This window comes from Falco biarmicus, chromosome 3 (assembly GCF_023638135.1).
Source record: "Falco biarmicus isolate bFalBia1 chromosome 3, bFalBia1.pri, whole genome shotgun sequence".
Taxonomy (NCBI): Eukaryota; Metazoa; Chordata; class Aves; order Falconiformes; family Falconidae; genus Falco; species Falco biarmicus.
This window is the reverse complement of record NC_079290.1, coordinates 114,648,942-114,675,037: the sequence shown is the minus strand read 5'-3', so window position 1 is coordinate 114,675,037 and position 26,096 is coordinate 114,648,942. Positions and strand designations below refer to the sequence as shown.

Sequence of the window (26,096 nt, the reverse complement as noted above, 5' to 3'; positions counted from 1 at the left end):
GAGGCCGGGGGGGGCGCAGCCGGGGGCGCGGGGCAGCGCACGGGGGGCGGGGAGCGGGGCACAACCATTGCCCGGCGGGGGGCAACGGCGCTGAGCCCTGCGCAGCGGGGCAGGGTGCGGGCAGGGCAGCGGGCAGGGGCGGGCAGGGGCAGCGGGCGGGGGCGGGCAGGGCAGCGGGCAGGGGGGGTGGGCAGGGGGTGGGCAGGGGCAGCGGGCAGGGGCGGGCAGGGCAGCGGGCAGGGGGTGGGCAGGGGCGGGCAGGGCAGCGGGCAGGGGGTGGGCAGGGCAGCGGGGCAGGGGCGGGCAGGGCAGCGGGCAGGGTGGTGGGCAGGGGGGCGGGGGGCAGGGCAGCGGGCAGGGGGTGGGCAGGGCAGCGGGCAGGGGGCGGGCAGGGCAGCGGGGGCAGGGGGTGGGCAGGGCAAGCGGGCAGGGGCGGGCAGGGCAGCTGGGCAGGCAGGGGAGCGGGCAGGCAGGGGAGCGGGCAAGGGCAGGCAGGGCAGTGGGCAGCGAGGTGTAGCGAGCAGGCAGGGCAGTGGGCAGGCAGGGCAGGGGGCGGGCAGGGGAGTGGGCAGGGGCATGCAGGGGCATGCAGGGCAGCGGGCAGGGCAGTGGGCAGGCAGGGCAGGCGGGCAGGGCAGCGGGCAGGCCAGTGGGCAGGCAGGGCAGCGGGCAGCGAGGCACATGAGCAGGCAGGGCAGGGGGCAGCAGTGCACGGGAGCAGGCAGGGGGCAGTGGGCCCTCACCCCCCACCCAGGTTCCGCCCCCCCAGCACCCTGCCGAGCTGTTTCCTTCCAGGGGTCGGGGTGCTGGAGCCCCCCACTCAGCCCCTGCAGGACCCCGCGGCTGCCAGCGCCCAGCCCAGTTCATTCGCTCCACAACAGCCAGCACAGGGGCTTCTGTGCCCCTGGCCCCTGGGGCAGGGGGAGCCGCCTCCCCCTAAGCAGGGGAGAGGATCAGCAGGAAAAAACCTGCAGGAATCCCCTTCCCCACCTAGGGAACATGCAAATATTTTGCCTTCCCCCCCCCCCCCCCCCCCCCAGGGAAATAGCAATAATAAATACCTTCATGCTCTTACCTGTGCCACGCTCGCAAGAGACGGCGTTGCACACTCTTGGGGTCTTCGGTTACCATCAGGGGTGGATTTTTTTGCCCATATCCTTAAATCCGCCATGCACAGACAAGCTGCGGCTGGCTGGAAGCAAAGCCTCCTCAGTGGTACTAGAAAAGCCCCATTTTTATCCCAGTTTAGACTAGACCAAGACCAGGTCCAGGCTGAACTGGCTGCCCATGAGTCCTGCCCTCCAAGCACCCTCAAAGTCACGTACCAAATCCCTGCTTTTTTCCCCCACATCCAAGCCACCCCTTTTCCCCAGGAGCATTTCAACCCTCCAAAACAAAACATTCACTTAGCCTCTTCCTTTTTTAAAAAAATCCCTCCTAATACTTAACATCAGGCCCAGTTTCGGCATTATCCCTTCTGTTCCCCTCCAGAAGCTCCGCATGTCTCCTAAACAGCCAAGGAGGAGCGCAGCCAGCCAGTGATGTAAAAACTACCTGTTTTTCTCTCCCCTCTCTAGTTTGGGGTGAAACGGGGCCATTTCAGGTCCCTGAGCACACCAGACTCCTGCCCCCACAGCACAGCCCCAGAGGGGGCTGGTTTCCATGGAAGTGATGGCAAGGTTGAAGGCACTGCGGAATAAATCCTGCAGGGAAGACAGGTATCAGGAGCACGTCCCAGCGATTCACCCGCTTTGCCTTAAAAGCAGAGGGGAAAATAACATTTTGGCTCTCACGCAGCTAAACACAGAGGGACATTTCAGCAGCAGCAGATGACACCAGCGTGGGACCATCCCAGGTTAAAGGACACAGGTATGACCTGTGAATGAAGTGATTTTTTTCTTATGTGAAAATAATCGCAGGTACTACACCTGCATCCGAGGTACTGGGGGGTTTAAATCACATCTCCCTGCTCCCGTCGTGTCTCTCGTGGGTCGTTCCTTGAAGACCAGAAAGGGGAACCAACCTCTGACCAGCAATGAAACCGAGGACGCAAACACCTGCCAGGCACAGCAGAAAAACCCTCTCCGGCTTTTTCTGTTACTCACAACTCGGATTCTTTCAAAAGACAAATTGTTTAATTTGGGCCTTTAATCAAGCCAAGCTTTCTGCCCTTCCTTCCTCCAGCTCTGCAAACAACGCAGGTTTTACGCTCCCTCTGAAAATGCATGAGGACACCAGCAAGGAATTTGGGTTTTCATCCAGCTCGCAAATGGAGAGGCCAAAGCTATCAAAGAATTAAGGACAGAAATTCTTCTGGAGAAAACAAGTAAAATATCCCAGTAAAATGCAAATGGCCACACAACTGCTCTCAACACCTGCAGAAACACCAGCCCAAACACCCCCAGGAAGCAGCCCGAGGCCTTACCCGATGGGGACCAGGCTACTTGTAATTAGGTTTTGTTTGTTTGCTTCTCAGAGGCAAGAACTAGCAAAAAAAAAAAAAAAATTTAAAAAAATTAAGCACAGTTTTCAGTGAGTGCATGCAGGGTGTGCAGGTATTTGCTGTCCTGCGCGGGGTGGGAACAGGGCGCTGGGGAAGCAAGGAGCAGCAGGCTGATTTTCCACCCAAGGTGAGAAGAGCAGAGCTGGCAGCTGGCTGGTTCCAGATGTTTCTAAACTGTGATTTAATAATTGAGATATTTTCAATATAGCACAATTTTCCTTGAGGACAACCCACTGACAATTAGAGCCCTGTTACTGGCTCAGATCCGTTTGCGACTCTCTTATTCCCTGCGAACCGCCAAAACAAGAAAACCTGGATTTTTTACTTTCTTGACCACGAGCAGTTTTTTCCCAGGGGAGGTGATTGGGGAGGCAAGCGGGTGCCTGCACTTCACACACCTGGAAAGAACCAGGTAACCCCCAACATGAAACGGGAACAAATCTTGGCTGGCGAGGCGCTTGCCCTGGGGGAGGGGGGGGGGGGCTGGCTCGGGACAGGCAGGGGCTCCGCTCGGTGCCAGCCCACACCACCGCATATCTTCCCACCGCAACCGATCCCAATGGGCTGGGACCGAGCTTGGGATGCCTGGAGACGGGTCACAGCACCCTGCGTCAAACCCAGGGAGAACCCACAGCTCATTATTTTAAGGTATGATAGAGCAGCACCCCCCCGAGCTGCCATGCAGAGGGGAAGCGGGAGGTACGTGCCCTCGCTGGGCCGAGGAAGGGGCAGTGCTGAAAAGGGAGCAGCAGACAACAGTGATGCTCAACAGGATCTCACGTTTATTATTGAGAAGTGATTAATGGTGAAAAGAAAGGCAACGCCCATTCCTCATTGGCTTAACAAGAAACTGAAGAAACATAGTCACTACACATTTTACAATATTTCTTCTTTTTTTTTTTTGTCCAAAATTCATTTTGCTGTAAACAAAACAGGTTTTTTACTGCTGTTCTCAGCTTTCAGAAATCAAATTAACCCAGACTTAATCTGTAAATCCGTATAATGCACAAGAACAGAACATTTCTTAGGACTCCTAGTACTTGACTTTTGAGTAACAAAGGGTCAGAGAAAAATGAACCACCTTTTAAGACACAACCTCGTGGACAATTTCTGTTCAATTCTTCTTAGGCCAAAACCCCAATTTCCTTGTAGAATTCCTCCTCTTCTAGGCCAGGAGGGGGAAATTAAAAAAAAAAAAAAAAGTTACTCCACTTTCCATGGTGGATGTTACAACTCGGTGTTCCAAGTGCAAATGTCAAAACCAGGGGAAGGAGGCGCGAGGGGGTGGAAGGAAGGGAAGCAGCGGGGTTTAAAAATTAGAGGAGAAAAAAAAAGGCATACGGACTTTAAAATCCGAAAAAAACATAGTAAAAAGACAAAAAACAAAGCGTATGCTCTGAAATCACAACCAAAGCCAAAAGAAAGGGGACAGTTTTTACCTATACTCTACCTAGAAGGGATTTTTTTTGTTGTTTTTGTTTTTTTATGTCCTATGTCTTGTGAAATTCCAATACTTTTTTTTTTTTAAACTGCAAGTTTGTAAGAGTCTTTTTGAAGTCAATGAAATTAAGAAAAAAAAAGTCCTAATTCTCTCCGGAATATTTTTGCTTGCTCTTTCTCTCTCTGAAAGATAATTGGGATGCAATCTCTGCTGCAGTCTCTGTGGGAGGAATAGCCTTTTACTTGACACGGCCTTGGCGTTCCTGCAAAAGAAAAAAAGATGTTGTTAGCAGAGAGCAATCTTATTCATCGCTGTCACACATCAGCATTTCAACAGGCGGATCTGCGACGGGGGCCTGTCCCACGTGAGCAGAGTCTGAGAAGAGTATTTTCCTTTGCAAAGGAGCTATTCCAACCGCATGGGCTAATGTGATGTATTTACACTGCCAAGGTCTACCAGCTCATTGTGCTTCTGCTTTCTAAGGGCTGTTCGTACCACAGCTCTGCTCTTCTTCCTCACAGCAGCATCCTTCAGCACAGTTCTGGACTCTCCCCAGGACAGACATCACCAGGCTGCTCCAGGCAGGAGGTTTAACAGCATAAAGAGGAATGGGAGAACAAAAGAAACCAACCCACACCAACCAAGGAAGAATTGGTGAAAAAAAAAAAAAAAAGTGAGTCTGTCACTACTGGAGTTTGCAGCTGCAGTCAGTGGGTGCTGGGAGTGGGGGAGGCAAAGCTCCCCACCCCATGGCACAGACCCTCTGCACCCACAAGGTACCTCGGCCGTCGCAAAGCAGAGCTCTGGGCTGGGGAAGGCTTGGGCAGCTTTGGGAGCAGGGCTTGGCAGCGCTGCGGGATCAGGCAGCGCTGCTTTAGGGAGAAGAAAGAGGAAGCAAGGAATGAATGCCAGGGCGTGTGGCACAGCTCTGCCTGCACCCAGCTGCTGCCGGAGCAGGGCAGCCCAGCTCCCCAGGCGCTGCGGGTGTTGCACAGACCTCGTGGCCTCACCTGAACTCCCATGTGCGCATCAAAGCAGACTGGAGCTCAAACCCAGGGACATCTGCCTGTCTGCAGGGACTGACATAGCCCACAGCTCCCAGCAGAACACCTCACCAGTAACTCTGAAACCTACCAATGGCGTCTCACCTGAAAACCAACAGGTTCACAGGGATCTCCCGCTGACTGCTGCTACCACCCCCTTGGCATTCAGCCACATCTCTCTTCCAGCACCGACGGAACGCACCATCCAGGCAAACATTTACACCAAGCTGAACAGGCAGCACAGCGCAAAATATACCCAGGCATCAAGGACTTACCCTCTCCTGTGCCACGTACCACAGGCCAGCCTCTTCTGGGCTTTGATTGGGTTTAACAGAGAAACTTTGCAAGGAGGAGGGTCTACGCTACCCCAAAGGGTTAAGAGATGCTGTCCAGCCCACATTCAAAACACCATTTCCAGATCATATACCAGCTCAAAAATAAAACCTGTCAACAGCTAAAGGGCTCTGGGCTGATGCTCCTCCTTGTCTCTTAACTGCATCTTCTCCGAGCACAGGTGTCTGAAGTCTCTTCACGAAGAGCACCCAAGGCATTTTGGCTCCAGCTCCCATGCTCAGAGGTGGAATGAGTTAATCCCCACCTAAGCCAGTCTCAGGAGGTCCATCCTGCCTCCAGAGCAGGGCAACACCTGCAGCAGATGCCTGCTGGCAGAGCAGGACAAGGTGGCTTTTCCCTTGTGTTAACATACGTCACTCAGAGAGAAGGGACACTGTTAGGGCTCCGAAACTGACACCCGGCTGTTTCAGTTCTGGATGCTTCCCTGTGAGTCTGCTGCTCTGCCCAGGGTTGTGTCCCCCAAATTTAGGGCAGCTGCAGCGCTGCCTGCCTGCTTCCCTCTGCCCCTCCTTAACCTGGTGATCAGGGGCACCTTCCCGGTGGGGGGAGCAGGCAGCCTCTGCCAGAAGCATGCGGGTTGCTCCAAGAAATAAGTCTTCTGCCACCACCGCTAAATCCAGGACGTCTCCGAGAAGCTTCAATCCCAGGCTAACAGCACTTATAGCCACCCATTCTTAGGAACCTTCCCAAAAAAGAAGGCCTTGCATCCAGCCCAAAACAACACCCCAGGCTGTGGCAGCCCCTCAGCCACATGCAGACCATGGCCCACGGAGACTCCAGCTCCAACTCCTCTGCACGAGCCGGATGGCAAAGCAAGCCCCACGCGACACCGCACAGACCGCCTTCTGGGCAGAGGGATTAGATCAAGGCACACGTTCTCCTCAAGAATATTTGCCTCACGTAAGTCAACGAAATTCTCCTCTTCTCCACTAAGTCGGCCCGAGCCCGTTGCTAAAAAGCCACCACTGCACAACAGTGAAATAAAACTACCATGGTAGAAAGCAAAGCCAGTCTTGAACACCAAGTAAAACAAGCGCTGCAGGGAAAGGCACAAATCAGAAGGAAGGTGCCAAGCCCTATTCCTTCTCTGCTGCCTGGCTCAGCAGCCAGCACGTTACGTTCAACAAGGACAGATGGCAACGTGACGCATTCCTTCAGGAAGAAGCCACAAGTGCCTGAGCTAATGCCTCCGTCTTCCCCAATGCAGACACGGGATAAGCCGGCTGCCAGGTTCAATCGCTCCCCTCTCCATCAGCGGCCAGGGCCAGTGTCCTGGGCTGGCTGCAGACAGAGGCTGAGGGTCCTGCTGAGAGTGTCACCCCATTAGCTGACCAGATGGGCCAACGATTAGTCACTCCTCCCTGCTGTGAAGGCGAAGCTGCTCCTGACATCAGTGTATGGTTAACAAGGAGCAGGAAACAGGACCGAGCCTTGGTGCAAAAGTGACACCCCCACCCCCACCCCAAAATCCCAGTGTGCCAGAACAGAAGGCGCCACACCTTCAGAAGAGGCTAGAGCAGATATCCCCATGTCCCCAAGCTAGAGAGGGGACCAAAGCGAACATCTTCAGAATAGATTATAGCCTGGTTTTTCTCAACCCAGCCTACTGTTTAAAACCTCCTGCTATTCAACCTGGAAATACTGGTGCAGAAGTACTGCTACCCTCCAGCAGCACTGCCAACAGTACCCTAAGGAGCACGCCACAGAAAACAGCAGCCTGACATCTAACCACACCTGCCACGGGCTCGAGGGGCTGACTTCATACCTACCTCGAGCTGTCCTGCCCTGCTCTCCATGAGGAGCCCAAGCCTCCGCTCCGGGAGGTGCCGAGCCAGCCAGCCAAGAGCTCTGCCTGGTCAAGCAGGTGCTGCCAAGGGCACTGCTGCCAGGGAAGGAACGGCTCTCTGCTAATTTCAACATTGCTTTTCTCTGGGAGATTCACATCCACTCGCTTGCAGTCTCCTCCTGGAAAAGGGGGTAGCCAGGATTTTTACACTGTCCCATCCACCAGCCCAACTGCAGCACATGAACACATCTTGGTCCTTGGGGTGTTATGGAGTAACAAGTGAGCACCCAAATCGTAGCAAAGCAGCAAACAGATGTACCAGAACACATAGCAAAGGTCTGCAGTGTTACAAACGTTTGTCCTTCCTGGCTCATCCTCTTCTGAAATCACAGGCCATGGGATGGTGTAACAGACAGCCCACCCAGCTAAGGGACAGCCCAGGGGAAGGCAGAGCAGTATCTGCACGCCCTCACCCCGGGGACTACATGTCGGGGCAGAGATATTCCACCAGAACGTGTTTTATTCTCTTCAGCTGCACTTTCATTAGACCTGGGCCATGTCTTATTGAGCCACGTGGGAGCAGCAGGAAAAGACACCAGCTCAGACTCATCTCCCACCTACCAAACCCCTCAGCAACCAGAGGGGCAGGAGCACCACAGCACTGAAATGACTGAAGTGCAGAGTGATACACCAGTGGCTGGGAAGATGCAGGCCAGGGCTCAATCGAGCGCTGACACCCACACATCACGGCCAGCGTGCTTCTGGGCTGGTGGTGTTCAGAGGCACCAAGCTCACACGAGGCAAACATTTCCAAGTAGGAGCCCTCTGCAATCATCCCGCTTTAAACCACTTCAGTCACATCACCGCTGTCCCCGGAGGGGGGATGCAGCAATATCACAAGCCAGGTCCTGATAATAGCGACTGAACAAGCTGGTGGAGAAGGCTGATGAAAGATTATGTTATCTAGTCACACTGTGGGGAGCCAACAACAAAAGGCTCAAGAGTTTATGCCGTGAAATGACGGCAATAGGCGGTAACACTGCACATTTCTTCAGAGCTCTTACCCTGATTAACAACCAACATTCAACCTCAATACTGCTCTGGCAAAGGTAAGGATATTATTGCCACACTACAGATAGGGAAATAGAAGACTAAAACGAAAGGGAGGGCCTTGAGAACAACCGAGAGCATGGCTCCCAGCTGGGCAGCGTACCAACTGTGGTTTATTTGGACCCAGCTGACCTGGAGCACGGCGTAGCTGCCTGCAGACATCAGGCAGGCCAGGAAGCTGTCTCAGCCTCAAACTGAGAAAGTCTTACAAGCAAGAAGTATCACTTGCCCAGTACCTGCCCACAAAGGAACTGCAGGAGATCACTTCCTTGGAGCGTGGTCTATGCTATCAGCATCATTCCCCAAAGGGCTGAGATACCCCGCAATCAAATACCAGCCTTGAGACACGCACACGCAACTCTCACCAGACACCTCGTTTGACAGCCCACGACGTTTGCTGCGACAACATGGCGTTTTGCTGCTCACACCACCACCTGTCGCACACTGGATGTGATCCTAGCAAAGCACACTGCTGGATTTCCATGCGTTTCTGTCTCCGAGGCAAACTTCTGACGTGCCTTAGAACCCAGGAGTTACAGCAGCCGGCTGCCTCAAATGTGCCCAGCGCTGCCCTCCCAGCAGGATCAGCTCAAGGCATGCACAAACGATGGACCATGCATCACTTTATAACGCTCTTCTGCTCCACAAACAGCCTCAAGTCCTAAATGATTTACAAACCAAATATGAGGTTTTCCTGTTGTCAGCATCAGAAAGCCATCAGAGTTACAGATAAAAGCTACATCCTAGTCTGTTTCATCTCGGAAAGGGGATAAAAATCAAATAATGATCTGGTTATAGTCAGACATCTTCACCTACTCCCCACTCACATAACAGAGCTCACCACCAAGAACGAAGACAGGAGATAGGCCAATAAAAGTAACTCTTGTTTTACAGATCAAAATCTAACGGAGCAAACTCAAACACCCATGGAATCCCAAAAGGGGTAAACTCACATCACTGCAAAAGTGTGAGCCAAGCAGGGATGCAACTGTGCCTGGTCAGCCCCTGCAATTCAGGCTTTGTCCCCAAAAATGCAGAAGGCAGTGGGAAGCACCAGAGTGTCCCCTACCACCACACTGAGTGTGCATGGCTGGGCAGGTAGGAAGTTCTGGCTCCCTCTCCAAACCCAAGTACACCACGGGGCTGCTACATGCTCGTCACCTCACTGTTCAGTCAGGATATGAACTCATGGAAAATAAATATGGAACAGCAAGAGGCAATTCCTCAGGTGCAGGTGTAAGCCACAATATACCTTAACACCAGGGAACGTAAATGCCACAGCAGCCACGTACTTTATGTCAGACACTGAATTACCCTGTCAGAGCACCTAGCTTGGGGCTAGGGCTGAGGAGGACCCGAAGAGTGCCAGGACTTTCCCCCTGCAGTGGGTTTTATACAAGCAAGGTGGTCCCAGCTGTCAGATACCACCAGGCATGCCACTGTTCCCTAGCACCTTGCAAGGCACCTTTAAAACTGATGCAACCAATTGCAAAGAACGTACCTCTTCTTGCTTAAACATCACATTTGATTGCAGGAGTAAAGCAGCCCAATTTCCATAAACATTTATAATTACCCTCCCATAGGGAGCCTCGTCCCACAGGGCAAAACTTGTGCAGGAAACAAGAGTGGCGTAAAAGCTGAGAACATAGATGAATATTTAGAGCAAAGAGCAACACAGAGCAGCTGGGGAGGACTCCCAGTGGCACTCCATGCGAGGACAACTTGCTGGCTTTGGAGCAGAAGCAAAATAACATCACCACAAGCCTTTTCAAGTCATTACAAAGGCAGAAAATTCTCCTTGTCTTAAACCAGGGAGTCTTTATTCTTCCCTGTCACTACAAGGGATGAGAAGCTTGCCATCTTTCTTTTTGCAGTCTGCCAACGCTTGCCCATTGGGGCACCTCAATCTCCCACCGCAGGGCAGGGCACTGACCTATCTGCCTGCACCAAAATCCTCACAAAGTGGGAAAGAACATTAATAGCATGGACAAAAGTAACAGGAATAGTTAATGTGAAAGTTTAATCAAATAGCACTGAAATACCGACAGCATTTACCAGGGGCTCACTCTGAGCTTCACATCAGAGTCTTTACCTAAACCAGATACAGTAAAGTGCTTTTTTTTTTTTTTTAAAAAAGAAGAACGGTGGTCTGTTTTTTCTCATTTAGGCTCACATGAAATGCATTTCATTACTTTGGTTACCTTAAATCACAGCTCACACAATAAGTATTAGCACCAGAAAATGACTGCCACGTGACTCTAGAAAAAGGAAGGACTTCCACTCTGATGTTTCAAAATCGTCACTGCTGTAGAGTTAGTAAAGCCTCTGCACCACCCTCTGTCACGCCACGCAAGAGCTGCATGATCTTGTGTGGAGAAAACCTGTGGAGCTTCACTAGAATTCATGGTTCCATATATTCATATGAGATCTAGATAGAGGAGTGAATAATAAAGTGACGAAGTTTACCGATGATACTAAGCTATGCAGAGTTATAAAAACAGCGGCCAACTGAAGAAGTGGAGGACTTTGTGACAAAAAGCAGCTGAACATTACAGGGAATTTGGTCTACCTGGTTTAGATAAATCAAATGACATGTGGGAAAAATCACCATCCGACCCCAAGATGACAGGCTCTGAAATGACCATTAACCATCGGGAACATGAGGCCAGGGTTACGGTCTTTAACTCCAGGAAAACATCCCTCCAACCACCCTCAAAGTCACATACCAAATCCCTGCTTTTTTCCCCCGCATCCATGTGAAACATGGAAAACATCCACCATCAAGAAAACTAAACATCACTTGGAGCCAAACACGTCACTATGCCTTTATACAAACCCAAGCAGCACCTCTACCCCCAGCAGCATGCAGCTCCGCTCCTCTCCATCCCTACGGGCACGCAGAACACCCGACAAGGGTTAGAAGAGAACAACAGGGATGAGCAAAGGGCAGAAGGGCTTCCATCTGCACAGCCACGGTGCTCTAGCTCTCAAGCCTGGAAGAGAGACAACTGTAAAAGCAGAGCAGACACAGAGAGGACACTGAAATCAACTGCTCACCACCCCTTCCAGTGCAAAAACTAGGGAGTATCACGAGGCAGACAAAGCAAACCAAAAAGACGTGTTTCCCTACATGATGTAATTAAGCTGAAGATCCTGCTGCCACAGGATCCTGAGCATGCTCAAGAAATGCATCAAATTCCTGTGGACAACAAGGGAAATCATAAGCTACTAAAGATACATCCTCTGGGTCAAAGATATTCTTGAGCCACAAATTGTGAAGTGTAAGGAAAACCTTCAGAGATGGATAAATATGTGCTTGTACTGCCCTTTCAGACATTTGTGCTTGACCATGTTATTGTTAGCCGCACATGGAGCTTTCTACCTGGAAAAAGAGCAAAGATGCTTAAGCAGGGTCTCTATTGAGTCCTGCAGACCTTGCAGCCACAAGAGACGCAACATGACACTACACAGACTTAAGGTCTGACCCGCTGCAGTTGTTCTTGTGTTTGAGGCTAAAATACTACCTCCATCCCAAATAACGCAGAAGAAATACTTCATGCTACAAGAAAAACACATCACAGTATTCCTTATTATAAAAGGATAAGAGGAGATCCATTTGCCTACTTCTGTCAACCATGAAGAGCTGAATTCATGAACTCCCTATAGCCATTTGTGTATACCCTCATTTTATTGCCACTTGAAAGGGAACACAAAGCAGTATTCACTGGAACACAGCTTCATATTTCAACTTTTTTTTTTTTGTTTCTTCCTTTAATATATCAAGAACATGGCACTCTAATCAGCTGAACCCCAAATCAGGCTGGCTTGCACCAGCCAGAAGGTTGATGAGCAGGACTTTACGATTTCTTAAGAGTTTGCAAGTGATGATGAGAAATTCTCTGAAGTCATTTTAGAGGAGATGGCATCACACTACAAACAACAGGGCTGAGAAAGCAGAGCCTTCCCTGTGTGTACAGATACACACAGGGAAGGAAACTAAAGTAGTGTGGTTTCTTTTCCCCTAAAGATTAGAAACAAAATACAAGGGTTTTTAGGTAGATTTTATCTAAGTCTTCTAAACTGGTATTACATTACAAGAAATAGCTCTGCAGTTAACCACAAAAAAAAAAAAAGCTCAGCATCATCCTTTTAATAAAAAAGTTCTAATGATATGGAACCAGAAACACAGTCTTCATTTCCGAGTCCTTGCTGAAGAACAGTTTACAAAAATCGAAGCACTTTATTATTAACTGCCCAAACGCAATATGACATGACTGATACACCAATTAAAAAGCCTCACACTGGGCGCTAGTCACTGGAAGGAGCTCCAATCAACTCTCTATCCCAGTAATCAGCCTGGATAATGACAATCCTTGTTAACGGAGACTTCCCTGGGTAACTTTGCTACAGTAAAAGCAGGGTGGCACTGTTCTAGCTTGGCAAGCATCCAGCATTTTGCACCACTAAGGAACTGGTTTATTAACGCAAAAGCATAAGATAGTACAATCACTACCAGGTACAAACAAGAGCATCCAAGAAAACGAGAGGACTCTAGTAATTGTGGCAAAAAGAATTGCACAGAATAGAACAAGAAGCTTCCCAACAAATACCTGTCACACAACACTTCAAAGGAGACAGAAAAGAAAGCCACTTCTTTCAGACAACAAACCCTTGCAGAATTACATTTTCATTAAGAACAAGTGAGGAACACTGTGCATGAAGCTATTCTTGACGTATTGCGTATATACAAGCTCACATACCAATGCACTTCAACAGTCTTCTTGGGATCCTAATCAGCTTTCAGCAACGTCCTGTGACCCACTGAACTTCTGCACCAGACAGAAAACCCAGGGAACTGCGCAGGACCAGTCCTGGTGCTTTCACTGAACAAAACTGCTGGCAAATACTTATCTTCTAAGGAAAACTACTTTTTCCTGGAGAAGTAGCTGTTAATAAAATAACTCTAACCACAACGCCTGGGTCATAGCTATTAACCTCAGCGCTGGCGATTTAGCCGGAACGCTTGGTGGGGGGGGATGGGGGGAAGCAGCCATTGCTGCTGACATCTTACACACTCCATTCTCACGCACCAAACCCTCCACCTCGTTTCTAGGGAATCTGCCACACACATGCAATTTCAACTTGGCTGCTGAAGGAAGTACAGTTGTGTTTTTTTTTTTTTTTTTTTTTAAAATTTAAGACATTCATTTGAAGTCATTAGTATGTTCATAATGAATGCAATTAACATATTTATAAGAACAATCAGTTTGGAGTATTCTGCAACTTAGAGCAGAAATCACCCAGCCAATGTGAAGATAACCTGGATGGAAGGGAGCACAGAGCTTTGCTCACACTAAATGCCAACAAGTGAGTTGGGAACCAGCTCCCTAGAACAGGCCATGAAATAAGCTCCTTCTGCCTAAGGCCATACCTGTACGAGGTGCAAAACCTCCTCACCATGTCTGGCTCAGTGACTAGAGAAGAACAGCTTCAAATCCCATCACCAGTCCTCAAAAAAATGATTTTAAACAGTGCATCTCAACACATCCTCGAACCAACTTCAGCAAGTCAACTTTAAACATTGTATTTTACTGTTTTATAATATTAACAAAATGTCATATTAAAATATTATTTTAAAGACTGCTAACAAGGTGTTAACAGCGAGAGGCAGGGCTCTGAGGCAAGTGCAACAGGCTTGCCCTTCCACCACTCAACTTCCACTTCAGTTGCAGTGAAATGGCTCCCAGCTGCTCCTGTTTTAGGGATGAGGAAACAAAGTCCCCTGCCTTACAGAGGAAAACACAGATTAGAGCACCAGCCAGATCTAAAAGCCTTCCCCTCCAGTTTTCTCCTGCCTTTAAACAAAGCTAGAATGCAACCAAAAATACACGAGAATGCTGTTAAGGGCTTTGTAGTGCTGGCTTAAAAATATCTAAGCACAAAGCACTCCTTACGTCAAACAGCCAGTCCCAAACTACTAGAATAAGCAGTATGGTTTCCATTTCCTCTATTACTGAGCAAATATATGAGCATGGATACAGATGTACAGGATTTAAAAGTCCTGGAAACAAACTGAGAGAAACCATGTGCACTGCTGAACAGCAGAGGGTATCTGCAGCAAGGAAGTTCTGTCCTGGTGAGTCAGTCGATTCACTTTGCTAGGGCCAGGATGTGGAGCAGAAAAGAGCAAACAGCCTCGGGACCACGGGCTGAGAGGAACTGTACGAGGTCAAGCAGTGCTCCCTTGCTGCCACAGGTAAGCTGGCTTCGCCTGGATGTGCAGTATCCAGGAATCGAATCTTGTAGTCAGCAACACTGGCCTGCTGCATACGGTAAAGCCAAAGCAAATGCAGCACTAGCCAGGATGACTGTAACAGTGGGAGAAAAGTGCTAGCTCACCCTACAGGAAATAAGTTCTCTCCTCCCCTCGGAAGTTACAAATTAGGAAGAAATAAAGAGCTTTACAAATTGCATCAGCAAGCATTCCTTTTTTTACAGCAACTGTGAAACAGTCTGCCAGTTTCAAACAGGCTCATGTAACGCCACTTAGTTTTGCCCCTTAAATCATATCTTCTAAGGGGGGCAGGGACACTTGTCACTATTAATACTCCTTTAACCACCAGATGGCGTCACCTGAGACAAAGCAGCACATTTCTGGAAATAATGGCTCCAGTATGACAAATCACACCTTTCTGTTTCAAGGCTGGTATATACCTCAGCATGAAAAAAAAACCCCACAAAAAACCACCCCATCCTGCACAGCTCATCCTGACTCAACTGGCACTGAGGTCCCTACTCGAAGTGTCTCCTACCAACTGCAAACTTGACAACTGAGCACTCTGGTCCTGGAAGGGACAGGACTGGTTTTCATGGGATAGCCTTCCTAAAATCCCTGCAACCTGCAAGTAGCCAAGTACCCAACCCTGGGCAAGGCAACGGGAGAAAGAACAATGATAAACTTCTCTGAAGAGTTTATACATTCATTGCTTTCCCACAAAACACATGCTGTTAACCTTCTGCATGCAAGCAGATCACAATCTAAGATCTTTACACTGAGGTCTGCAAGGTTCCTAGAAATACAAGTGTACTGCTATGGGCTAGAGGTGGTGGTTGTTCTTGTTTGGGGTTGGTTTTTTTTTTTTTTCCCAAAGATAAAACAGCTCTTACAGAAGTTGGTGACATGCTCTACCATAAAAGCAGCTGTTACAGGTTTCAGGAAGTCCTCAGCTACTCCAGGTAGGATCACACCGGAGTCAGCTTCATCATTTTGGGTCAGGAGAACATCCAAACCTTTTAAAAAGCTGGATTAGTAGAGCAAAGCAAGCCACTTGAGAGAAATGGAGATTAGCCTCTGAGGACAAGATGGGCACAGGCAACAGAAAAGGACAAATAAGAGCATGATTTCAAGTGTTTTCAACACTGACTTGTCTACCTTCCTACGCCGGCCAAGGAGAACAGCACAAATACCAAGCACAGCATTTTTCATATGATTTCCTGGAACTATTTTAGGGAATTCTGAAGAAGTGACTCTAACAGTGAGAAGTATAAAAGATTATTCAAGAGTTTCCAGACTTTCACAAGAGCTTGTCCATCTGCTCGGGTAGCGAGCAGGAATCAAACTGCAAATCAGACAAAGGTTTAGGCAAGTTGAAGCCAAGTGAAACAATTGCAGCTTGCTAAAAGTTCAAAACAAGCCAAACCTTGAGACATTTAAGCTTGAAGGAACAGGAATGCAGAACATTAACATATTGCTGCCATCCAAAGACTGGTAGCAGAGACAAAGAGCTGGTAGCAATGGGATTTCCCCAACACAAAAGCAGCTTGACAGACCGCAGGCAGGGTGCTGCGCCACAGCAGCATTTTAACTTTCCAGCGCCTCAGCTCTGTTTTCTGATATATTTTTTAATCCAGGTGATTACCTGACGCTTCAAGGCAGACATAGCATGGCTTGGGCTTTTTTTCCCCACCCACAGTGCCAGGGTAACCATCAGCATTCACTCCAGGAAAAAAACCAACCCAAACACAAAACCCTCCTTGAGCAAAACCAACTGCTTCTCAATGAAACCATGAAAAAGCAGTTAAGAGAAACCTCAACCATCTTCAAGGCTGCGTCAGGGAGCAATTGAGGAGGTCAAACTGTTGCTGTAAGACCAAGTCACTTCCTCCGTGCCGGATGTTACAGGGCAGGGGCCCTGAGCATGCAACAGAGTGAGTAAATGGTAAAAAGCAAACACCAACTGTTTTGTATCTACAAGACTCCCTCCTTGACTATGAATTCCAGAGAGATATGACTAAGTTCCCTTTCAAAGAACAAGTTTTCCTAATCAACCACTTCTGCGCTGGATTGCCACACCAAATCAACTCAAACATCATTTAGAAAGGAGATGCTGGCACACTTGGCATCTATCAGCTACCATTTCTGCTTCTGACCCTCAAGCACTAGCATGTCTCTCAAGAGAAACTGAAGAAAGGAGAGGAGACCTCAAAATGCAATTGGAAAGATGAATAGAGACAGTTTACAGTTTTAAGAAAACTGCTAAGCCATTTTTAGTATTGTACTGATCTTCTGACATTACAAACAACTCACAAACACAGCAGCTTTCCTGCAGAAGAGACTATCAGTTCGTCCACTTTTCCCTCAGCATTTCCCCGCTCTGTTGCTCTTCCTTCTGCTTGCTGCCTGCTTGTATTTAGCCAGTATTACCTCTCCACATCCTCCATCCATCCCTCGCCCAGCAGCAACATTCCCCCGCTCCCTTGCCTCCTCCCACTGTGCCAAGGTCTGCCCCTCTCACAGTGCAAACTGTTCCTCCTTCAAGTCAGATCTGAGGCATACGCGAAGTCCTGCACACTTCCGAAGATGTCCTGCACAGACCAGGTTTCTGATTACATTCAAAACCTCAGTTAGTAAAAGAGAAATCACCACTTCAGTACAGCTGGATACCAAATGGAACAATTTTAGGATGTGAAGTCACGCAAAATATTCAGGCTTTCACAAAAATCAAGTTTACACCTCCACACCTTGCAATGTATTCCTCCCTTACAGATTTTCTTCAAGCGCTCTAAGTGCTACAGTATCAGATGCAAAACGCGACCACCTTTGCGTATGGGTGATGCTATTTATACAGATAATGCTCCAAGTAAAAGATATTAAAAAAATTCACTGTCATTGTGAGCACTTGCAGCTCCCAATTCTGTTCTTCAACCCTTGGGTGGAAAATTCCCCATTGCCGAAGCTAAAGGGATCATCAGAAAATTGGCAAACTACCAGAAAGCTGTGCTGATGCTAATTTGTAACTACTGTTTTGGTAAAATCCCAGCAAGACCCCTATTGTGGGGAAGGTCAGCCACAGGTGACTAACACAGCTGTACCCAAGTATGATTCGAGGCCCACTGGTCACTGAATTTCGGGCAGAATTGTCAATTAGCAATCCTCCCATAACGAATCAATGATGACAGCAGGCTTCGAGCAGCCAGAGCCATGCAGCAACCCAGCGCAGCTGCGGGCAGGTGGCAAGCATGGCTCACGTGCCATGCTCCCGGGCAGCGCCCATGCAAGCAGCCCACCAGATTCACGTACAACCAAGCTCACTGTGAGGAGGAACGGAACGATCTGCCCCGTGCCCACCGGAGAGGGGACAAGCACTCACGGACTTAAATTGCAGTGAGGGAGATTTAGGTTGGGCATTAGACAAAGCCTTCTAACAGGAAGGATAATTAAGTGTAGGAATAGATTGCCTGGGGAGGGACAGGAACTGCTGTTCCTGGAGGTTTTACAAGTGGTGGGAAACATCTGTCACGCTGACCCCACTTTGGGTAGGGGGTGGATTAGGCGGCCGTTCAAAGACCCAGCTCTGTTTCCTAACAGCCCTTCAAACCCCCCACTGTTCTCCTCCTCTAAACTATTCTGATCTAGGAGCTGACAATAGCACAGAAATAAATTTTGTTTAGAACACATGCTCAGGGAAGGCTGAGATTTAGAGCAACCGAAGGGCGGTCGACTGCAGGCAGGGCCTGGACAAGCCTGCTCACACTGCTCCGCCAGGGTGCTGGCACGCATTTCCACCCCAAACAGGAGCTGCCACTTGGGTAGCGGGTTCCATGTGTGAGCACGCAGCTAGCCAAAAGGCCAACTGATGCCCACCAAGCTTGCTCAGAAGCCCATGTCTTCACACCCTGGATTTAGTACAGCGTAAGGCAGCCCTCTTCCATCTCCTGCCCCGCAGGACTTCACCAAGACAGACAAACAAGTTACCTTTTTAACATTTTCTTCCTCCTCTTGGCGTTTCTCATAGTGTGAGAAGTCATCAAAGATGGAGGTGGTGTGCTTGTAGGTGGCAATGATTTTCAACACCTGCTTAGCCTTTTCCAGAGGCACCTCCTGAGTGTCCCTGGAGTTGGTCACTGGTTTATTCTCGTTGTTCTCTAGGCGGATGTGCCGCAGCTGGCTGTTGGGAACGTCCTTCACAAAAATCCACCTGACATCAAAACGTCCCTTCCACTTGTCCTGGGACCACACACCCGCACACGTGTTATAGTCCACAGCAGATTTCATTTCTGCTACTCCGCAGAAGTGACCGCTACCGTTGACACTGAACAGTAAGTAAACAGGGCCCTTCCCATTCATGGAGCGATAGGCGGCATCCAGTCTCTTGTTGCCGTGCTCTGTACTGCACCAGATGTTATATTTAATGGAACGGTGGATATCGTCCTCAGAGTAACTCTTAATGATGAAAACCCGGCCATGTTTTGGGTTCCAGTCAAAATCCTTGGGGTTGTAGTTGTTGATGGATCTCAACTTCTCCAAGACTGGGTGCGGCTCGGAAGGAACAGAACCAGAACTGGCCTGAGACTGTCCCACTCCATTACCGTCCACTCCGTTTTGACCAAACCCGTTGCCACGATTACGGGGGGCAACCCAGCGAGTGGGCTGGGCCGTCTGCTGCGGCACAGGCAGCTGGGCTGGCTGCGGCGGCGGCAGCGGCTGGGGCTGCTGCCCGCTTGAAGGCTGTGCCACCGGTGGGCTGTTATTGATCTGCTGACCCACAGGCTGGGGGGACCCCTGGGCTGGCTGCTGACCAATATTCTGAACTAAGGCTTGTGACGGGGCTTTTGCCACCGGCCCTTTGTTATCCCAAGTTCCAATATCCATGTTATGTTTTATTGGAGGCGGTGGAAGACTCGACCCTGCAATGCCATTCTTGGTCTTCAGCTTGGGCTGCTGCTTAGCCGGTTTGCTAGCAATGTCAGCCCAGGAGGTCGGCTTGGGAGGAGCGATAGTAGCTGGAGGCAAACTGTTAGATGCCACGATATTACTGGTAATGGATCCGCTACCGACAGCGGAACCGACGACTTTTGGGACGCTGCTCGCAACATCTGTGCTGCCCAGCTTCAGAGCTGCCATCCCTTGGTCGATGGTGTTCATGCCAGGAGCTTTGTTCAGCGTCTCGTTAGCAAAGGCAGACTGCCCATCGATCATGGCTCCACCCAGCGAGCTAGGGGCATAGGCGTAATTGCTACTATAGCCAGAGCTTTGAGTGGATTGTCCCTGAGAACTGTTATTCCCCCAAGCCGAAAAGTCAATCCCACTTGGAAAGAAGTTAAAGCCGTGCTGCCCAAGAAATGGAGTGCTGCCAAGGGCCCCCGGCTGCCCAAACATCGCGTCTGGGAGAAAGTGAGGCTCCCCGTTGCTCAGCTGTCCGTAAGAGGTTAGGTAGGGCATGGGTGGGTCACCCCCCGTAGACCAGGCAGCTTCGCCTAAGGAGTAGGAGAATCCAATGGAGGGACTGTAGTAGTTTGGTAAGTAGGAATCGGACATTGCAGTGTATGCATTATTCTGAAAAAAAAAACAAGAAATAAGCACTGAATAGTTAGAATGAGCTGAACAAATTTCAAGGGACCAGGAATAAAAAGCCATCTTAAGACTTCCCGTGCCCCACCCCTCCCTACCTTAGGGCTGGGCAGATAAACAGGCCTGGCCTTGAAATACTGCCTTTGTTAGGAGTGCTCTAAAAACTGTTCCGTTGCCAGAACGGTGAAACACAAAGGCTTACTTAGCAAGCTTCCCATGCTGAGATGGGAACGCATTGTGATCGTGATGCGGGACTGGACAGCAGATTGCCCTAGAGCTCCTGCTCAGGCTATAAAAACAGTATCTTATCTAGCATCCAAATATTATCATCATCTTTTTGTAGCTACTACCAACGAGGGCTTTTCTTGTCTGTATAATGTACTCGTCAACCCTTATCCTGCTGCTTGAGGGAGAGTTTGCGTGAAGGATGCAGAGGGAAGTGGAATATGGAGAAAAAAAGACCCAGTGGAAGTACACTGCCAAAATCATGAGTGTTCCTAATTGCCTTCCTTAAACTTATTACCCATGAGAACAGCTTTATCCCCACAATTTAAAGTTTCAGAGCTCATAATATTCCAAGAACTTGCAATTAAACAGGGATTTAAAGCCTACTCCTCAAAACACAAACTGCTCCAGTGCTGCGGGCACATACTAAAAAAAAAAATACCTGAAAACGGGGAGTAATCAATTAGGTTTCAATAGGAACCTTTCATAGCATGGTGACAGCAGCTGCACAAGGAACCAGGCTTCAGATTCAGAGAGGAGAAAAACAAAAAGCCACTCCATGCCTTCGTCTCCCTTTTAACATCCAAGCAGCCTTTAGGTTACAAAACCAAATGCCTCATTTTACAATTGGGGAACTCTCAGACATCACCAAGATTTGCTTACATGAAAAAGTCTGTCATTTTTCATTCAAACCAATGTCCCCTCCGGGGAGCAGTTAAAGCCACACTAATGGACATTATCATCCAGTAATTTGAACCTGTGTGCAGACAGCCTCACGCTACACAGCCGCTTACATGTCAGCCCGATGCAGATGAGATGAAAGTCAGGTTCAGTTCCCATTTAAAAGCTTGGCTTGCAGCAGGCTCTACTACAATGTTTTGTTGAATCATGTTTTCACGTGCCACCTGCAGCTCCCAAAGGACTTCATGCCATACTGAAATCTACGGAGGCTCTAAAGATGGCTCTTGCACCCTCCAGAAATAGTTGGGTTTGCCACTCCACCTTCCACTGAGAGCAACAGTCTGGGGCTAATCCAGCCCCAACTTTACAAAAATTAATAGGAATTATTTAACATAATGTCTTCAGAGACAAGGTTTGTTTTGTTGTATAAAACACCAAAAAGCTTTCTGTGGTATTTCATGGTGTGAATGCACAAAAACGCAGAGACACTCTCTGTTTTCCCAAAGGGATCTCAAGAGCAAATTAGTAACACAACTCTTACCCAGGATACAGTTTTGCTAACTGAGGAACTGAGACCTGCTAAACCCACACCAACGAACAGTCTTCAGGGCTCAATCTTCCAAGAGCACAAATACTGACACTAATTTGTAAGGCAAATGAAGGAACTTAAAAAATAAATTATTTTGAACCAGCAAAGTCTCTTCAAAAGATAACACCTTCATTTATAGGAGTGACAACGTAGACTCCTGGAAATTGCCTTTAACTGAACATAAACATGCTGACCCACCCCTAAAACCTGAGCCCAGCAGGCAGAGCAGACGTTTTCTCTCCGCAGGCTTCTCCCTCAAAGCACATGGAACACATCACTCTCAGATTAAAACCTGTCCCCTTGTCCCCTCAAAATATTTTATTACATGCCATTACATGTTTAACTTCATGAGACATTTTAACGCAGCCTGTATTAAACTCTTACCTGTGAAGTATTCACCACCCACACTCACGTAGTAAGAGAGCACAGGAGCTGAACAACAGTTGAGCACTGCCAGCTCAAAGCAGATTCAAAACAGGCTTGCTCCTGTTCCCTACCTGAATGTCTAGAACTACACTTTGCTACCAAGCACCCCACCTCGCACTGCTACCCTGCACTCGCACAACCGACACAGTTACTGATTAGCATGCAAATAAAATGTCACCAGCTTTTAATTCTCTGCAATGGCCAAGAATTTTTGTACAGTTATTTCCTCAAATTCACAATTCCTCTTCACCTCAGACTAGAACCAGGGTTTAAGCTTACTGTTGCTGTTAAGCTTGGTTTTTAAACTGCTGAAGAATGACTTACTGTGTATCTGAGCTTTAAAATACACAGTAACCTAATTTACTAGGCTGACAAGCTACTAAAAGTTGCACCTGAAACAGCAAGCTCCTGAATGAAGAGCCATGAAACTCTACAACATGGTTACCTCATGCTTGTGTGGAGAGTTCAAAAAGCAATTTCAGAAAGCACTGGCGTTACTCATCTAATTTACTTTTCAGAGCCATATCTGTAACTCCCTTTCCCACCTTCAGAAAAAAGGTGCACGCTTCGACACCTTTGTGGTTTTGAGCCTGGCTGGTTGGCTCAGCAGAACCACAGCCCTCTCCAGACTGAACCCCAGGGTTTTGTTTTCTATTCTATCAAGTGTCAAAACACGGATGAGAGATGACATGCGACACAACATGGTGAGAAAGTGGGATACAAGTTGCCCTAAAGTTCCATTCAAAGTTAACATGGCTGTTTCACCTCACTCCTGCTGAATTTCTAGAGCAACAGCTCTGCTCTGCCTCCTGGGGCATGCTCCAATCACTTCCTTATTTTTAAAACCTATTTTTACCAGTATGACAAGCAAAAAGAAACTAAATATTCAGAAGTTCTTCATCAAACACACAAAATAGGGTAAAATATCATGTTGCTTCTAACATTACAGCAACCTTCGTTCTCTTTAGATTTAAATAAAGCTACGCTTTGCAGGAAATACATCTACATTCACAAGGAAGCTGGAATTTGGCGATGTTAATTTCTGGGATAGAAAAAACTCACCATTAGTTGATAGCTACGAGGAAAGTACCCAGTTTTATTCAAGACTTGAGAAAGTAATCACACTCTCTTGCCCTATGCAGGTGGCATTTAGGCTTGAAACTTTTTAGGGAGCTGAATGCAGCAAGTTATCTTAATGGACAGACTGAATTCTGAAGATTATGAACATCTGACAGGACCTTAAAGAATATCTAATCTCAAATCTTCAGCACAAACTAGGAAAACACCCAAAGATTTTCAACAAGAAACTGAGACAGAAACCTGTTCCTGTGTTCCAATAAAACATGCATCACCGTTCTATGAAAAAAAATAATACGTTGACTAGTAAAAATGATCAAAAAATACAGATAGGGAAAACCAGAACAGCTTATTTTTACTAATCACAACTGGAGAGGAAAGAGATGCTGAGAATGAACTAACTGCTCCAGTGCCACTACAGATGTTTATCTAGAATGCTAACTTGTACCACCTAATCAGCTGAACTCCATCTGTTATAGTGTCACTCTCCTACTGCTCATTAAGAAAAAACAAAGAAAAAAACCAGCTACCAGTGGAGCTAATCGTAAATAGAGTTAAGAGGAAAAGTAGCTGGAAGACTGGCTTTCAGCAGCTGATCGCAAGCTCTCCAGCTCAACTTCTAACTGAAGCTCTCAAGAAGTCTTAACAGCCTTTAGCACATGTGTGTTCTGTAGGTCTTTTTGACGAAAAATACAGAAAACCCCATGAGACACATTTTCAGTTCACGCGGTAGAGAGAGAAGAACACTGATGGTATCCTCCAAAAGCCCTCGGCACGTAACTGCATTGTGCGAGGCAATTTCACCACTCAACGTAGTGCATCTCCTCGGACAGTGTAAAGAACCAGAAACCAGCAAGGAAACAAGGTCATAACACTAAAAATGAAACAGCAGAAACTGCAACTTCGAGACAGTTACATTGACAAAAAGAGCTGAACATCAACTGTCAGAAGTCCTTACACCCCTGAGAAGTTTTAAAAACCTTTATACCTCCCCCCACCTCAACCTAATAGCATTCAGTGTTTTCTGCCTGGAAAAAAGCATGTATAAAATGGCAAGGAAGCTGGCAAACACCAAAACGCAAGCAGTGGAGATGGGGAAACACAAGGATGCCACAGCTGCCTTCACTAGAGAGCAGCGTGAAGCCACCGGGCTCCTGGTGCTTCCTACCCGTTAGCAGGTACGCCTACTCACCGGCCGAGCCTGGGGACTCAAGTAGGGCTCAAAGTCATCATCGTTTAACCCATCCTTTTGATGCACAGATCCGTTTTGCACTGAGGAAGAGATGCGGCACGTTAGAAAGAACCCTGCCGATAAACTCGAACATTTTGCCAGCTTATTTACGAGACAAACCTCATAACTAGCTCCCCCTCGTTCTAATACACCACACGTAGCCCAGCGGGTAGCGGAAAGCCACTCCACCGCTGCACAAACACCCTGAACACAAACTTTCCGCAGCCCCGGACACGGCGACGGGCGTCCCAGCCCAGGGTTTGTTTTCCTGGCAGCCACGCCGCTGCGGGAAGGCGCGGGGAGGCGAGGCCATGCCCCGCCGACTGCGGGGGGATCCTCCCCGTGCCTCCCCCGCGGGCACGCTCCCCAAAGGCGCAGCTTCCCGCGGGCCCCCCCCGCCGCCCCCGGGCCCCCCCGCCGCCCCCGGGCTCTCACCTTTGTTGCCTTGGCCCTTGGGTCTCTGGCGCGGCGGCGCGGCGTGGAAAGAGAGAGGGAGAGCGGTGAGTCAGGGGGGCGAGGCGGCCCCCGGCGGGCTGGGGGCCCGGCCGCGCCGCAGCACAATGGAGGCGCGGCCCTGCGGGCGGGGAGGCGGGGGGGAGGCCGCCGCCGCCCGGCCCGGCCCGCGCCCCCGCCACTAGGCCCTGAGCCGCGGCCTCACCTAGCGGACCAGGCCCGGCGCGGCGAGGGGGAAGGCCGGGCGGTGGCGGCGGGGTTCCTACCTGCTCCAGGAGGCTGCTGGCCGACATGGCTCCGCGGCGGGGCTGCTGGCGGGGCGGGGTGGGGCGGGGCGGGGCGGCGGGCGGCGGCGGCTTTGTCCGGGCGCGGGCGCGGCGCGGCTGCCTGGCGGACTCCGACTCGCCCGCGGCGGCTGCCTGGCTGGGGCGACGCTCTAGCCACCCCCTCGCCTCTCCTTCCGGCCCGCGTCTATGGCCCAGGCCCGCCGCCTCGCGCCCACACGCGCTCCCCGGGCGTCACGCGGCACCGCGCGCGCGCCCCGCGCTCCTAGGCACAATGGCGGGAGGGGGGGGAGGGGGGGGGGCGGAGCGCAGTGCATGCCGGGCCGGTGGAGGACCGGCGGGATCGGCGCCGCCGCTCGGCCGGGCGTGTGTGTGCGGGGCCGCTCTTAAAGGGCCAGGCGCGCCCGCCGCCCCGCCGCGCTTCTCCGGCAAAAACCGGCAAATCGAGGCCCGGCTGCTGCTCCCGCCCCCTCGTGTCTGCGCACCCCCCGTCCCCCTGCTCAGCGCCACAGGGCGGGGGGCCAGGGGCCACGGCCGCGCTGGGGACCCCCAGGGCAAGGCCCCGCCCCCCACTCGGGAGGATGGGAGTGGGGGCAAGGGGGGTGCACAGCCCACGCTGAGCCTGTCCCCGAGGGACCTGCTGTAAGCACGGACTGGGGAGGGGGGCCCCGGAGGACCCCCACCTCCCCCAGCCAAGGGGGTGCCTGCGGGGGGCTCACCAGCATGGCAGGAGGGGGATCCCTGACCCCAGCTCCATGGGATTTGGCTCCCACGGCTGCACGAGGGGGGGGCGACTTGCCACGGGCCCCCACCTCCATCCCAAAGCCGGCAAAATGCTTCCCTGCCGAGGCTGGGGGTCCCAGCAGCCGCGACCCCCCCCTCCGGGCCACGGGCAGAGAGACCCCTGCCCAACTCGCAGTGCCAGAGCCGCGGCCGCGCACCTACCCGCAAATAAACCACTGAAGCGACCTTCGAGTTTTCCTTTTAATGCAAAAAATAGCCAAACACATCTTCCTTCCCCTGCCCACCCACCCGCCCCAGG

General features: G+C 50.0%; 1 protein-coding gene across 2 annotated transcripts; it reads right to left on the bottom strand.

The window, feature by feature from the left end:
• Nucleotides 1-3,262: 3,262 nt before the first annotated feature.
• Nucleotides 3,263-25,353, bottom strand: YTHDF2 (YTH N6-methyladenosine RNA binding protein F2). 2 transcript variants are annotated; one of them, XM_056332231.1, is made up of 5 exons: nucleotides 25,037-25,350; nucleotides 24,753-24,777; nucleotides 24,279-24,358; nucleotides 18,493-20,073; nucleotides 3,263-4,206 (listed from the first exon to the last, which is right to left on the bottom strand). In XM_056332231.1, exons 1-5 carry the CDS (start codon nucleotides 25,061-25,063, stop codon nucleotides 4,183-4,185), a joined length of 1,737 nt encoding a protein of 578 aa, XP_056188206.1. In that variant the 5' UTR covers nucleotides 25,064-25,350; the 3' UTR covers nucleotides 3,263-4,182. The 2 variants fall into 2 exon arrangements, with proteins under 2 accessions (XP_056188206.1, XP_056188207.1); XM_056332232.1 differs by lacking the exon at nucleotides 3,263-4,206 and adding an exon at nucleotides 13,275-14,104 and having other exon boundaries at nucleotides 25,037-25,353.
• Nucleotides 25,354-26,096: the final 743 nt, after the last annotated feature.